Source organism: Rissa tridactyla, chromosome W (genome assembly GCF_028500815.1).
Source record: "Rissa tridactyla isolate bRisTri1 chromosome W, bRisTri1.patW.cur.20221130, whole genome shotgun sequence".
Lineage (NCBI taxonomy): Eukaryota > Metazoa > Chordata > Aves > Charadriiformes > Laridae > Rissa > Rissa tridactyla.
In genome coordinates, this window is record NC_071496.1 from 15,347,119 (window position 1) to 15,362,656 (window position 15,538).

Genomic DNA, 15,538 nt, shown 5'->3' on the forward strand with positions numbered 1-15,538 from the left:
ACTTCTACAAGCAACCCTTCTTGGTGGCTTCATCTTTTTGCTGTGGATAGAAAGATAACATATAATAACTACAAGAAGAAAGGTTCTACTCCAACTGGTTTTTGTTTTATTCCTATCAGTGCTGCTGTTCACACCTAGCCTACTTTAAAAATTGACCCAAGAAGTTATTCTCCCATCTTATTAGCACTGTTAAGAACACAAGTGAGAAGCCCCATTTACAATACAAACAAGTTGGGATCTGTAAGTATTTGCACCACAGGGGTGATTTTTACACAATGAAAGCTTTGGAACTGACAACAGAAGGCTAGCCTGAAATATTGATGTTATCTAGAGACCCAGTCCAGGGTTTGGTTGCAACAGTACCAAGTTTTGGTGGTCATTGTCTCAAGAACATCAGTGGTTAATAAGCTCTAGCTTCTTGTTAGTTTTGGAAGTAGCTATGCACATTTAAGCTGTATAACTGCATTTGGAACCTGTTTATCCCCTTAAGGGGGACGACCAAGGAGCTCAACCTCCCTACAGAATTACACCAAAGAAAAATTACTGTAAGAATAGTTAAGAAACACAAGGCTTGTCTTCTGACATTATAACCCGCAGTTAAGAAAAAAATACCCTGCCTTAAAGTTCTCACCAAAACTCCACCACTTAGAAGAAACTGTACAGTTACTTAAGGGAAATAACCCATTTGTTTACTCATCAACGGGTCTAATCCCGTGGGTTTCTTGTAAAGTAAGGACCAGCACGTCACGCCATTTTCAGTAAGTTTCTCATCTCAGCCGCACAGTCCTTAGGCAGCCTGTCACCCGCTTGGCGCTGCTACCCTGTGCCAAGAGCCCCGGGGGCAGTGAGGCCATCTGCCACCCCGCATCCCTGCGGGCACCGATAAACTACAGTGGACAGCGATGGACGCTGAGGTGAGATGGCCGGCCCCACCAGAGTCATATCGAGGACGGGGCACATACCTCCCTACTCCTCAAACAGGCTGACTGAGCCTGAGCCCAAGCCTCTTCCCCCACACCCTACCCTCAGCCGAGCCACCCCACACTTATCCAGGGCAGAGGTGGTGCCGAACGAACGGGCAGAACCAGCAGGGCAGCCTACCTCCCATCACCCGAGCTGCGGGTGGGAAGAAAGAAGAAATACACCTGCTCTCTGTGCACAGCCTCCAAAAACCCCGCGCAACCCAACAGCCAATAGGAGGCGTGAAGCCACGCGCGCCTTTAAGCATCACAAGAAGCCTGCTCCACCTCCTCTAGTGCTAGGGGACAAGCACAAGGCGGAGTTTTCGCAGACGCCATTTTTTCCTCAAAAAAACTGAGGTCGTTCTCTCTCTCCTTTACCGCCTTCCGTTGTCGTTGCTGCTCTTCTCGTGGCTCCCATCAGGCAGGTAAAACAAACAAACAACCCAGGCACACTACGGCGGTGCACGGTGAATCGCGCTCCTCTCCTCGTGATACCCAGGCCCGTTTCGCCGTGGTCCACACGGAGGGCGGGGCGAACTAGAGGCCATCCCTGCCCTGACGGGCAGCTGCTTTACCCAACGGAACTGCAGTGGGTCTCCACTGGGGGGAGGAGAGGAGGTGGCGGGGCTAGTCGTCTGGTGAATGCGTGTGTTGGTGGTGGGATCTGCTCGCCTTTCTCGTACGTGGTGGGTGCAGGTAAGCGCGGCTCGCGCGCGTAGCTGATGGTGAGGATGGGGTGTTGCGCGCGCGCTGTGGGGGGAGAACTAAGCCGGGCCGATGGAAGTGGAGCTGTTGATCGCACCCCTCTCCATGCTACTGTGTGACACAGTAACGCGGGACGCCTGTGTCGCCGCCGGGACCCAGGATTTTTGTGGGCCCCCGCAGAGACAGCGCTTTTCCCCACTGTCGGGGCGGCGGAATTGAGTAGGTACGGGGACTGCTGTGTGGAGAAAGAGGGGGCCCGGAGTGACTCTTCCTTAACTAATGTGGAGTGGCTTGGCGCAACCTGCGAGCCCGAGGGGCACCACCTGTCCTGAGGGAAGGGCGAAAAATGTGATCTGTGTCTCTGCCGGCAGCCGTTGCGCTTCGGTGATCTTAGTGCGGGCACGGCGGCCCAACTGATGCGGCTCCCGGAATAGCGATGGGATGCAGGCCGGCTGCACTAGCGGGTGCGCGCTAAGGCCGGGGGAGCGGCTGCCGCCGCCTTCCTGCGCCTACCCTGAGTAACTGTGTATGGGGCGAGCTTTTGGGAATTATGGCGGGCAGAGAGGAAGAGGAGGGAGGGCGCTCTCGGCTGCGGCCTGTGCGGAAGCGGCTGTGTCAAACTGATTGGGAAGCGCTCTGCAGCAGGGCCTGCTTTTAGTGCCGATTGCGGCGATAGTGTTCTTCTCGTGGCGGGGCTGTTGCGTTCTGTCGGCCCCGCTCGAGTTCGGGTGAGGGCCGCCGAGTGCCTCCTTTGTGTCTCCCTGGGCAGAGCGAGGGAAATCTTGTGACCGCGTGGTGATGGCTTTTCGGCTCCCGGCTCCGCCTAGCAGTGGGTAGGCGCCATTACAGCGGCCGCCATTTCTGCTGGTCCCCGCCACCGCGGAGGTGGGTCTCGGGCTGTGGGGGTTATGTAACGCCGTCGGCGCCTCTTCCCCCTCTCTCCTCTGGGAGCGAGCTGGTCTTCCGAACGCTCGGCGGTGACGGGCGGGCGGACTGGCTGTGGAAGCCGTGCGAGGGGTAAAGGTTAATGTCAGACCGTGGCGCGGCTTGCGCATGGGCTGTGGAAGGAGAGGAATCTGGGCGGGAAGGGCCGTTCGTCCCAGAGGAAGCGGGGTAGAGACGCGCCGGCTTCTCCCAGCCCTCTACAACATGTTCGTGGCCGTTTTATCCTTTCGACTTTTTAAAAATTATTGTGTTAGCCAATCCCGCAAACTCGATTTACACAACAGAGCACATCGAGAGTATCTTGTCCTGAACACTATATTACACTTCGTCCCCCCGCAGCTCTAAAATTTTTGGGAGTGTCGTAAATAGAAGAGGGTCTGGAAGGTCTAGCCATTTGAATCTGGTGAAATTTCTCTTCCCCCCCCGCGCTCTGGCAACGTCTGTTTGAAACTTGGCTGTTCTTTAAGCGGCGCTTTTCCATTAGCTCAAATTAGGGGCCTGGAAATACCAGCATGTGCTGGGAAGGCGGTCTGTCAGCAGCGGCTGTAAAAGAGCGCATGCCTACCGGCAGTGCTTGCTGTTAGCCTGCACAAACGGGGTAACTGTTAGAAATTAACAGATGATTGAAAGGATGTTTTAAAAAGTTAAACGTACCCCGCTTTTTCTTCACGGATACGTGAGTAAGTGTCAACCGTTTGTTCAGGTTATGGAAGTTGGGCAATAAAATCCAAGGGGGAAAAATAGCATTTTTTGTTCACCTGTAAGTGAACAGAGCCTGATCTATGCTGTTTTCGTAGGCTTCTGAAGCAGTAGGCTGTTAGGTTTTGATCTCTCACAGAACACTTGGGTTTTGTTCTGCAAGCGTATATAAAACTGGTAAGTTCTAAAAGCGGGCGGGTGGGCATCTCTTTTTGTTTTTTCCTTTAGTACAATGTACAGTTTGCCCCCCCCCCCCAATAGATGTACTACCTTTTTTTATTCTGCAACAGGGTTTATCTGCACACCTAAGAATAAAAGGTAATGGAGACTGAACAACAGGAGGAGACCTTTACCAACACAGAGACAAATGGTAAATTTTTTAAAGGACTATTTTATTTTATTTGGGGGAAAGAGAACCTTTTTAAGTCTCAGTTAAGTGTCCCATATGGTTTTACATGGTTTCTGTATCATCAATATGCAATTTTTCTTTGGGAGTATTTTAGACATGGCATAAGTAACTAAAAGTTATAACTAAGGATTTGAAAATATTTGATAGCTAAATACTCAGTACTTGTCTGGACAGTGTGATCATGTAAAAATACTGTCAGACATATCTATTACTGTTTTTTATTTATTGCAGTTGTTACTTTGAAGGAATTGTGTATATATATATGTGAAATATCTCTAAATATTAGCTAAACAAAAACCTTTTGGACATAATTAGTAAAGAAGAGTTAAGGCATTAGCATTGAGTTGATTCATGCCAGTGTTTCAAAGCTATTTGAAATATTGCTTTCCTATTGTTCCACCAGTATGTCAGTATTGGACAAACTACTTATGATCTTTTGGGCTTTAAGGTTTTTTCAATTGTAAAAGAAGTACTAGGTAGGTTGATGCAGCACTGCTTTAAACAACGTATAAATTTTTCACTAAGTTTGCAGAATTCTGATTTCAGCTGTAGTTCATAGATTTGGAATGAGTTCAATAATTAATTGATACGTAGGCTGATGAAGTAAAAAACTGTTTCTGTGCTATAGATACTCGGGGTAGATGTCAGAAGTTAGCGTTGGGCTAATAGGAGGGAATGCTTCATTAGGAATACAGTGCGTAAGCTTGATATACAATTTCGTTGTGACTTAGAAACTTAAATATATGTTTGTGGTTTTTCCCCCCTATGGACCTGTCTACAGGCAAACGTCCTGCAGAAGATATGGAAGAAGAACAGGCCTTCAAAAGATCTCGGAATACAGATGAGATGGTTGAATTACGCATCTTGCTTCAAAGCAAAGTATGCTTTTTCAGTATCGCTATATTCCTGCTTATACCGTTGCTTAAGACAGTGGTGACAAAGTGTATGTTGTGGTGTATGTTTAGAAAGAACGTGTGCTTTATTTAAAATAAAATAACTTGATAGGAATATTTGTAAGTATGCATGAATTATAGTAGAAGTGTATTGCAATGGTATTATCTTCAATAAATTTTTTCAAGGATGAGTCTTTAATGATCTATGGGACTTCTCTGATTAAAAAAAAGTACTCATTGAAAAAATAAAACAATAGAAATTATAAGCCACTTATGTTTAAATGGAACGTAATTGTTTCCAGGGTAATGACTGTGTATTAGTCTTTAGAAAGCAAGTAGTTTAGAGAATGATCAGATTATGATTGTAAATTAAATATGAGAGGCAAGATGAGGACTTCCTCAGGATTTTAGTAATTTTCCCAGATTTAGTAAATCTGTACGTATCAACAGGAGGAAATATGGGAGTAATGTTGCAGGGATTGCAATTGCTTCATTGGCTAGTATAAATTGTCTCCTTTAGTGTTTTCAGTCGTTACAGATGTTTGTGTTGTCTGAAGTAACTCAGTCTTTTGTGTTGGGGCAGGGGAATGTTACCTTAACTCTGCTGAATAGTCAAGTTATGTGGAGTGATGCAAAATGTTTGTGGTGCTGTTAGCATCGTGTATGAACTGCATAATAAAAGCAATAATTTTGCATGTAGTTCTTGAAATAGCCTGGTAAAAATGTAGTTTTACAATTGCCCCTCTTGAATATCTGAGTTTATTCCTGTTGATTTTAGCAACTGGAGATTAGTGATTGTTTATATTGGCTTTACGTTCTTCAGACTGTACCTACCTGAGTGGTCAGTTGAGTTACATAGGTTTAAACCAAAAGTAACATTTGAAATTATCAAATATTTTGAGTGCGAAAGTTAAATTTGCGAGCATATTAAAACAAAATAATAAAATCAAATAAATTGGGAAAATCCTTGACCTACATAACATGCATGGAATCCCATAAAGTATTTTTTCAGTCATACTCTAAACTATGAGATCGTTTTAACACAGGCAGAATTTTCTAGAAACTTAAATTTGAAATTGAAATAATATTATTGAGTATTTTTATCTCTTTCCAAAGTTCAGTGGTAAGAGCTGTTTTGACCTTTTTTTCTTCCCCATGTCAGTTTATATTTCAATTTAATTTAAACCTTTCAAAAGCAAAACAAGCCCCACCCCACCCCTAAATGCATCCCACAAGGTAATGCAGAAATAGATACATTGTTCTTAGTCTTCAGTCCAAAACTGTAGTCTGTGCTGTATTAGCATAACATAACTTCTAAAAACTATTTTCCAGAATGCTGGAGCAGTGATCGGAAAAGGTGGCAAAAATATTAAGGCACTTCGTACAGATGTGAGTATATATGAGTTTGAATTGATTTAACACCAATTCTTTCAGAGCACTACATTGAAAACTTGATTGCATACATTTCTAAAAATTCAGAAATTAAAATCTAAACAATAATCTAATTATAAGCCATTTATAATGATTGTTAGAGGAGATAAATTTAGTTTTTCAGTTTGTGTTGTAACTGAAACCCACATTGAGTTATGTGGGAGGAGAGGTTTATATTAAACCTCTTTGCTTTCAAACAGGGTTCCTCTAATTTGCACGCTTCAAATGAGTTAACATCTTTAATTAGAAATATTGGCAAAGTTTAAAACCCTTAACCATACCATTTCCCATACGTGTGAATCAATTACAGTCCTGTTGAAAACTATTGCAGGTGGCTGGCTTAACCCAGTGATAAAGGAATTCTTTAACTTCCTTTAAAAAAAAACCAAAACAACATAATGGTCCATCTGTTCTTACTGTAACAGCTTGGACATAAAGCACAAAAACACTTGTGTTAAGGTTGCATGATTTAAATACGGATATAGAACAGTAAAGAAACATTTTATTCTGTTACTTGGAAGCATTTTTAAATGGTCATGACTTATTTACCTATTCATATTTTATAGCGGGTTGACTTGTGATTAGGCACGTGTTCAGCATAAATGTTATGTATTTATAAAACTTGGAAATGCTTCTTAAATTCCAGTTATTTACACTCCTGTACTTAGCATCAGCTACAATTTCAGCAATTTTTTCAAGCAAAACTGTGTTCAACACAATATTTGCTAATATATCATTACAAAATCAGTTCCATCTAAGTTCATAAACTGTAGCAACTAGAATTGAGGATTAAGCTGAAATGGTCAGGAATCATACATACACTTGCTAACTTTGGCAGCTAGTATGTTTGTTTGTTTTAAATAAATAAATACATCACCTAAGTCCAGATAACTTAATTGGTCTGGAATACTAACTCTCCCAACTTGCCCAAGGTTTCAGTAATACGTATCTCAACAGTTTTTGTGTCTACATTCATGAGCCAGCCTGCTACTGAAACATCATTATGTTAAAAGTAAAAAGTAGTTTAGTCAGATAAAGTAACTCATTAAGATCCATACTGTTAAGCCACAGTTGATGTAGCAATCCATTATTGTGTTAGTCTTCAGAAGAACTTAAACTTGCTTCATTAACTGAGAGTAATGAGTATAGTTTGTATTAAATTAAAATTTATTGCTTTTCCCCCTTTTCCCTCTCCTTGTTTTTTTGGCCATATATCTCCGTTACCCATGTACTGGATCGACTTGCCCCTGCGTTGCCCACCATGACGTTGGCCCATCCGCCCCTGAACGCCCATGTGAAAACCCTGGTTGGCTATGCCCAAAAATGTGCTCGTTGCCAAACGGGTACCATACTTGACAACTTCTGATTGAATACCCATGCCCAATGCCAACATCCACGAACGCCAATGACCAATGCAGTACAATGCAAGTGTTTCAGTCCCAGACAGCAGTGGCCCCGAGCGGTATGTCCCAACAGTTTATGCCTCACTGCCTGATTAGAAAGAGAGAAATGTATTTTATTACCTGCCTTTCGTATAATTAAATAGTATCCCCTTATAGACCATGTATTGTTTTTTTTTTTTAAAAAGTTTTCTGTCTTATTTTCCCCATTAAGTCTTTTTGTCACTGAACTTTTACGTGAGTTGGCCACCCAAACAATCCACTAATTTTATTTCAATGGAAGGAGCACAGCTTCAAGTGTTGCATATTCACTGCATTATAAACCAAATTGTTTCAAGAGTCTCTTGCTCTGTCTTTGTAGCCCACCCTGCTCCCCCCAACATTGTCTGTTCATAATTATTTCTGATGAAATACTAACTCTAGTTTACTTTCCGTCACTTCTCATTTGTGTTATGTTTTTGTTTGTTTGGGGGGGTTGGTGGGGGTTTTTTTGTTTGTTTTGTTTTTTTTTTTTCCTTGTATTTATATTCCTTTTTTGCAGAGACCATTAGTAATCTAATTTTTAACTAGTCTCTCAACCTTACTCCAGATCTAATGTTGACCACTTGTATATCCCCACTCTTTCTACAAGAAGGTGTACCAGTTTTACCAATGTAATGGCAAGGGTATACTAAATTAGCGGTGGTGGGGAATGTGAATATTCACTTCTATTTCAGTTCCGCGTCAATTTCTTGCCTGCTTAATCTAAGCCCTTCCAAAAGCTCTCGCTTGCTTGCTCTCTGTAAGACCTACCTAGTCTTAAATTTATCACACATATATATTGGTCATAAACAAATACGCATGTGTTGTAAATCCAGTGAACAGGTTTACTTTAAATGGGGAATATTAATTGTAAGTTCTTCTGTGTAGTCTGTCTTGTTAGAATTTTGTGTATGATTATGAATACTAAATTTATTACTTCTACTTTTTCACCTTCTCCATATTTTCTGACACTGGCCTCTAACAGCATCTTGAGTATAAGTGCAGATACAGAGACAATTGGAGAAATCTTGAAGAAGATTATCCCTACTTTAGAAGAGGTATGTCTCTTAGGTTTGTTTCTACTTCAGAGGTAGAGGTCACTGCACACCATCATTACTCTAATTGTTATCAGTTGTACTACAGTAAGAATCACCCAAACTAATGAAGGATGGACTTTGATGAACCCGAGAAAAGTGCAGCAGTGATGGGACCAGAAATGGCTTCAGCAACTGGCACCCAGCAACTTCCTCAAGATCGACATCTTCAACCCGCAGACCGTGGGCATGAGCTGCACCAGGTACACCAGCCATGAGCTCCGAATACAGCATGCAACAGTCCAGCACCACACACAATCTCTCCTGCCCTGAGACGCTGTTATAACAGATGGAGACCAAAGTCATGGATTAAATAAACTCAATGGACCTTTTAGAGGGATGGCCCATAGACTAAGGGAATTATATCTTTATGTATATATATGTACGTATATATCAAAGACAGGGAAAAGTGGTAGCAATTATTTGGATACCGTAAGGTCTGAGCATGATGTAGATGGTATAGAATAAGGGTTGGATAATGTCCTGGATCTGACAGGAATAGGGTTAACTTTTACAAGGAGCTGGAATGGGAGGAAGGGGGGTGGGGCGGTGGGGGAGGGGGTTTGAAGCCATTACCCCTAGTCCTATCACTACATGCCCTTGTAAAATGTCCCTCTCCAGCTTGTAGGCTCATTTCAGATACTGAAAAGCTGCTGTAAGGTCTCCCCGGGGCCTTGTCTTCTCCAGGCTGAAGAACCCCAACTCTCTCAGCCTGCCTTCATAGGGAGAGCCCCTTGATCGTATTCGTGGCCCTCCTCTGGACCCGTTCCAACAGGTCTACGTCCTTCTTATGTTGGGGGCTCCAGAGCTGGATGCAGTACTCCAGGTGGGGGTCTCACAAGAGCAGAGTAGATGGGCAGAATCACCTCCCTTGACCTGCTGGCCACGCTGCTTTTGATGCAGCCCCAGATATGGTTGGCTTTCTGGGCTGTGAGTGCACATTTCCAGCTCATGATGAACTTCTCATCCACCAACACCCCTAACTCCTTCTCCTCAGGGCTGCTCTCAAGCTGTTCTCCGCCCAGCCTTTATTTGTGCCTGGGATTGCCTTGAACCACGTACAGGACCTTGCACTTGGCTTTGTTGAACTTCATGAGGTTTACATGGGCCCACCTCTCAAGCCTGTCCAGGTCCCTCTGAATGGCATCCCTTCCCTTCAGCATTGTCGACGGCACCACACAGCTTGGTGTCATCAGCAAACTTGCTGAGGGTACACTTTATCCCACTGCCCATGTCGCCAACAAAGATGTTAAACAGCACTGGTCCCAGTACCGACCCCTGAGGAACGCCACTTGTCACTGGTCACCACTTGGACATCGAGACATTGACTGCAACTCTTTAAGTGCGACTGTTCAGCCAGTTCCTTATGTACCAAGTGATCCATCCATCAAATCCATGTCTCTCCAATTTAGAGACAAGGATGTCATGCAGGAGAGTATCAAATGCTTTGCATAAGTCCAGGTAGATGATGTCTGTTGTTCTTCCCTTATCCATCAATGCTATAACGCCATCGTAGAAGGCCACCAAATTTGTTAGGCACAATTTGCCCTTAGTGAAGCCATGTTAGCTGTCAGCATCACCTCCTTATTTTCCATGTGCCTTAGCATAGTTTCCAGTAGGATCTGCTCCATGATCTTGCTGGGCACAGAGGTGAGACTGACCAGCCTGTAGTTCTCCAGGTCTTCCTTTTTTCCCTTTTTGAAAATGGGGGTTATGTTTCCCCTTTTCCAATCAGTGGGAACTTCACCAGACTGTCACAACTTCTCAAATATGATGGATAGTGGCTTAGCAACTTCATCCACCAGATCCCTTAGGACCTGCAGATTAATCTCATCAGGATCCATAGACTTGTGCAACTTCAGGTTCCTTAGATGATCTTGTACTTGATCTTCACCTACATTGGGGTGTTCCTCGTTCTCCCCCTCCCTGCCTTTGCCTTTTGCAACTCAGGCAGTGTGGTTAGAGCCCTTACCAGTGAAGACTGAGGCAAAAAAGTTGTTGAATACCTCAGCCTTGTCCATGTCCCGGGTGACCAAGTCTCCTGTTTCCTTCTTGACTGGGCCCACATTTTCCCTAGTCTTCCTTTTGTCACTGACATACTTATAGAAGGCTTTCTTGTCGCCCTTGATGCCCCTGGTCAGTTTTAATTCTATCTGGGCTTTAGCTTTCCTAACCTGATCCCTGGCTGCTCGGACAATTTCTCTGTATTCCTCCTAGGCTACCTGTCCTTGCTTCTACCCTCTGTAGGCTTTATTTTTCTGTTTGAGACTGTCCAGGAGTTCTTTCTTCATGCACGCAGGCCTCCTGGTGTTTTTGCCTGATGACTTCTTTGTCAGGATGCATCACTCCTGAGCTTGGAGGAGGTGTCCTTGAATATTAGCCAGCTTTCTTGGGCCCCTCTTCCTTCCAGGGCTTTATCCCACAGTACTCCATCAAGCAGATTCTTGAAGATCTGTGCGCCCTCCTTGCCGCCCTAAGGATCTTGAACTCCACCATCTCATGGTCACTGCAGCCAAGGCTGCCCTTGAGCGTGACATTCCTCACCAGTCCCTCCTTGTTGGTAAGAACAAGGTCCATCATGGCACCTCTCCTCATTGGCTCCTCTGTCACTTGGAGAAGGAAGTTATCATCAACGCATTCCAGGAATCTCATGGATTGCTTATGCCCTGCTGTGTTGTCCCTGCAACAAATATCGGGGTGGTTGAAGTCCCCCATGAGGACCAAGACTTGTGAATATGAGGCTGCTCCTATCTGTCTATAGAGGGCCTCGGTCTTCCTGGTCAGGTGGCCTTTAGCAGACCCCCACTGTAATATATACTGTCAGTTGACATTATACTGTCAACCCTGACAAAAGTATGATATTTGGGGTTGACTCTGGTCATTCACATAGTCCTTCGTGCAAAATCTATTGAATCAACATTAATTATAGTGTGGATTCACAGTAGTTGTACATTGTCACAATTCTACCAGTCTCATTTCCTTTATTAGCTACAGAAATCCTAAAGATAAAGGAAGAAAAAGAGGTGCGAGGGAGGAAAGATAAAGATTAAATAAATAACACACACCACACCCCACAAACAGACTGACTTTTCAGGCAAAATTTATCTCAAACATTATGTATATTTATAAGGGGTAAAATGGAGTTCTGATCCAATTGGGACTGTCCTGGTTTGAGATAGAACAGAACCAACTTTCTGTTCAGTAATTTTACTTCTTAGCTAAGGCCTCTTCTAACTCTCTGAAATTAACAGCATATTGTGCCAGAAACTGTTTGTTCTCAGAGTGATAAGACCAATGTCTACAGTTAGTGCCAAGGAAAGGTATGCAGAGAGGCTCTTGCCTATACTTATTGCTATAACAACCAAGGTCAGCTAATTTCGTTATTTGCCCTGTTGGAGGGTCAGAAGCCGAAAAGTGTAGAGGGGTCCCACCTGCAGGGAGGAGCAGACAGGACAGGTGACCCAAAACTGACCAACAGGGGTATTCCATCCCATCTGCCCCATGCTCAGTATAAAAGCTGAGGGATCAAAGGGTCAATCTCTTTTCTTCAATGGCTGACGTCCGAGGAGGACCCTGCCTGTTCATCTGCCTTTGATCCAGATCCGTGTGTTCCTGACTCCAGCTTTGGAATCCAGTTCCCACCCGTGTCTGAGTCCAGTCTGGGACTTCCCCAGTGCCTGACAGTGATGTCATTCTGTGAGGTTGATACGGTTTTGTATATACTGTATCTATTTCATTATTTCTTTTTTATTTTATTATTAATATTTCATTAAAGTAGTTTAGTTCCTTCTAAACTTGTAAATCTCTTTCTCTCTACTCCTCCTCCTCTCCTTGGAGAGAGAGGTATCTCGAGCATCACGTGATGGATTCCTTTACTAATTACACTTTTGGTTTTACCTGGGGAAAGTTTACTTTGCCCTTTAATGATTATGCCAAAGTGACACCATCAGAACTAGGGGATGGAAAACCTTCGGGCTGTTTAGAGAATGAATGTTACTTTCATACGATCTTGATTTTGTTGTCGGTTTTCCAGAATGTGTTGCAGGGGTGTTTTTTTCTTAAATATCAGTGCAGGAGTGAGTATTATGTGACATGTGATATTGCTACTCAAACCCCACGGGCAAAATCACAGATAGCACAGACACAAACAACTGCCCAAGGCAGACCACAGCCAGTAGCATCGGCTACCCCCCCACCAGCCACGGCACTGGCCACGCCAACATCCCCACCTGTACTGGTGGAAGCCAGGGCACAGGCCTTGGCACCGGCCAGGCCCCCGCCTCCGCCCGTACCGGCAAAAGCCACGGCCCCGGCCCATCCCAGCAGCAGTCACGCAGCAGCCTGTGGTCAAAGTTACTCCGCTGCCCGCCCCCCCAACACCTGTATCGCCAGCCCCTCCCCCGCCCGCAGCGGCACCGGCTGCTCCAGCCCCGACAATGAGTACTGCTGCTACTCAAACTCCAGCAGAACTGGTACAAGTTGCCCCGGTGATCAGGAAGCAGAAAAGAAAGCTCACTCCCCTGCCTCTTTTGACAGAGACCAGCCCAAGCCAGACAGCATGGGAGAGGGTTCCTCTGACAAAGATCCAGGAGAGGGTCCTTCTAATGCAGATAAAGGAAAGGGTCCTTCTCAGGCAGTGTTAACGCAGGAGGTGGACTCAGGTGCAGAGATAATCATTAAATTCTTCACTGTGAAGGATTTGTGAACTATAAGGAAGGACTTTAGTCGTCATGAAGGGGAGACACTTATCTCCTGGTTGCTCCAATGCTGGGACAATGGGGCTGATATACCATAGACTTAGAAGGTAGAGAAGCTAAGCAGTTGGGAAACCTGTCCAAAGATGGAGGTATTGATGAAGCAATTGGGAGAAGTACAAACACTCTCAGTCTTTGGAGGCAACTGCTATCATCAGCCATAAAGGGCAGGTATCCCTTTAAGGATGATATCGAATGCTGTCCAACCAAATGGACCAGCATGGAAAAAGGTATTAAGTACCTGAGAGAACTGGCTGAGTGAGAGGTGGGGGGAGAGCATCATTTCATCATTGGCCAATTCGGCCTAAACCACAACAGAGACCTTGGACAGTATCATAATACAGGGGTAAAAGCTTGTCAGAGAAGGCCCAAGATGAGACAAAAACATTGGATGTGAAGGCTCTAACAGGCAATAGCTGGAAGAGGCTGAGCTCTGCCTGCCCGCCAGTTTTATTAGCTGACAACAACAATGGCTACTGAAAACGTGATATTTACAGAACATCATCTCCTTTGAAGGGATACAAGCATAACCCTGAAAATTAATTCCAAGAGTGATGAGGACAGAGACAGCATATGAAAAAATGGCTTTCCTCTGGAAAAAAGCGTCTTGTCATAAGAAATACATTCTTGGCTAGTTCAGGACTTATAAATACTGACAAAACCGTATTTCAAGAATTTAAGCAAGATTCTTTTATTGTTAGTAAACTACGATTTTGTTTTCAGAGAGAAATCCCCATTTACCCCATTTTAACAAACAAAAAAGAGAGTATACTTTGGTCCGAAAGTATTATTTAAAAAAACCCTCTTCCCTATTTTTACTACTAATACCAATTTACATATTAAAAAGAACAGTTTCAAAGTCTGATTTTCTTTTCATTATCTAGACCATCTCTGTTGATTTAAAGCAAAATGTTTCTTCTTATTGCACTTTTGTATACATTAACATCCACATAAACATTGCTGTTCACCTACCATTTTCTGGATTACAAAACCCCAACGATTCACAAATTTTAGATCAATTCTGAACTAACTATCCTTTCAGAAGAATTTTCATAGACAACAGCTATTCTTTAAAGCCACAATCAGTAAGGAGTAAGTTCTTACCATAAAAAACTCAGTGTTAGAACTAACTTACCTCAAATATTGCTTCATCTCTGTAAGAAGGAAAACATAGTAGTTTCTAAGGACTTTTCTTACTCATTTTAAGACAGGTGAGGAAAGAGCCTCCAAACCTCTCTAACAGAACTGTTCCATTTTAATTCAGTACACAATTGCTCTCTTCAATGAAAGGCAAAAGGACTTCTGTGTCAGAGTGAAATACATGTCTAACTTGGTCAAGTGTCATGGTGGCATAATACAATGCTTTGGTAATGGATACTCCTTCAGAAAAGTAAAAATGTTTATGCTATCATACCATATCTAAAGATCTAATGTAGTGAGCTACTACAGATGAGAGCATTCATACTACAACTAAGATTTAAAAGTCTATTAACTCTTAAGAACAACCAATCTAAATTTGTGTTTGTACAGGGTTCCCTTCTATAGATAACAATTTCCAACATATAAAAAGAAAGGTACTGTGATTGCATGTAATTTTTTCTCATCTGCTTAGTCCTCATATTTCAGCATGGTGTTTACATAGCTGTCGTGGTTTAGCCTCAGATGACAACAAAGAACCACACAGCCGCTCTCTCACCCTCCCCACCCACCCCTCTCCCAGCCACGGGGGAGAATTGGAAGAAAAAGGCAAAACTGGTGCATTGAGACAAAGCAGTTTAACAGAACAGCAAAGGAAAGGGGAAAACAACAACAATAACACTGATGTTACAACCAGGGACTGAGAGTCTGGTAAATAGGTAAATGTAACTCCTTGTGAAGAACAAACAGCGAAGAATACCACATCCTCGAAGAGACTGGAGGGACCAATAACAAACTTGCAAAATAAATGGGGGAGTTGCAAAAGCTTCTGCATTTATCTTCCCCAATCCACACAAAGAGATTCCTCTATCATCAGCTCAAACCAGCCACCGTACACCACTAGGAACCACCCAAAACCTACCATGAAGCCCCTAACAGACTTAATGCGCATGTGCCAAGGTGATGTGAATATGGAAATGAGTTCTGGAAATGTAATGAATATGGATATGAGTTCTGGAAATGTAATGAATATGGCAGTGAGTGCTGGGAAATGTAATGAGCATGCATATTCTGTATGGAAATGTGTC

General features: G+C 43.6%; 1 protein-coding gene across 1 annotated transcript; it reads left to right on the plus strand.

Annotated features, from left to right (window-relative positions):
• Positions 1–1,471: 1,471 nt before the first annotated feature.
• Positions 1,472–8,832, plus strand: LOC128901891 (heterogeneous nuclear ribonucleoprotein K-like). Its single transcript, XM_054184044.1, has 7 exons — positions 1,472–1,658; positions 3,602–3,681; positions 4,502–4,599; positions 5,946–6,002; positions 7,463–7,506; positions 8,451–8,523; positions 8,740–8,832. The coding sequence occupies exons 2-7, from the start codon at positions 3,633–3,635 to the stop codon at positions 8,830–8,832; spliced, it is 414 nt and encodes a 137-aa protein (XP_054040019.1). The 5' UTR covers positions 1,472–1,658; positions 3,602–3,632.
• Positions 8,833–15,538: the final 6,706 nt, after the last annotated feature.

Excerpts from the sequence above, each read along its gene's own strand:
- LOC128901891 (XM_054184044.1), top strand. The coding sequence starts at position 3,633 with ATGGAGACTGAACAACAGGAGGAGACCTTTACCAACACAGAGACAAAT. Across the intron at positions 3,682-4,501 it reads TACCAACACAGAGACAAATG|GCAAACGTCCTGCAGAAGAT; the intron begins GTAAATTTTTTA and ends ACCTGTCTACAG. Across the intron at positions 4,600-5,945 it reads GCATCTTGCTTCAAAGCAAA|AATGCTGGAGCAGTGATCGG; the intron begins GTATGCTTTTTC and ends ACTATTTTCCAG.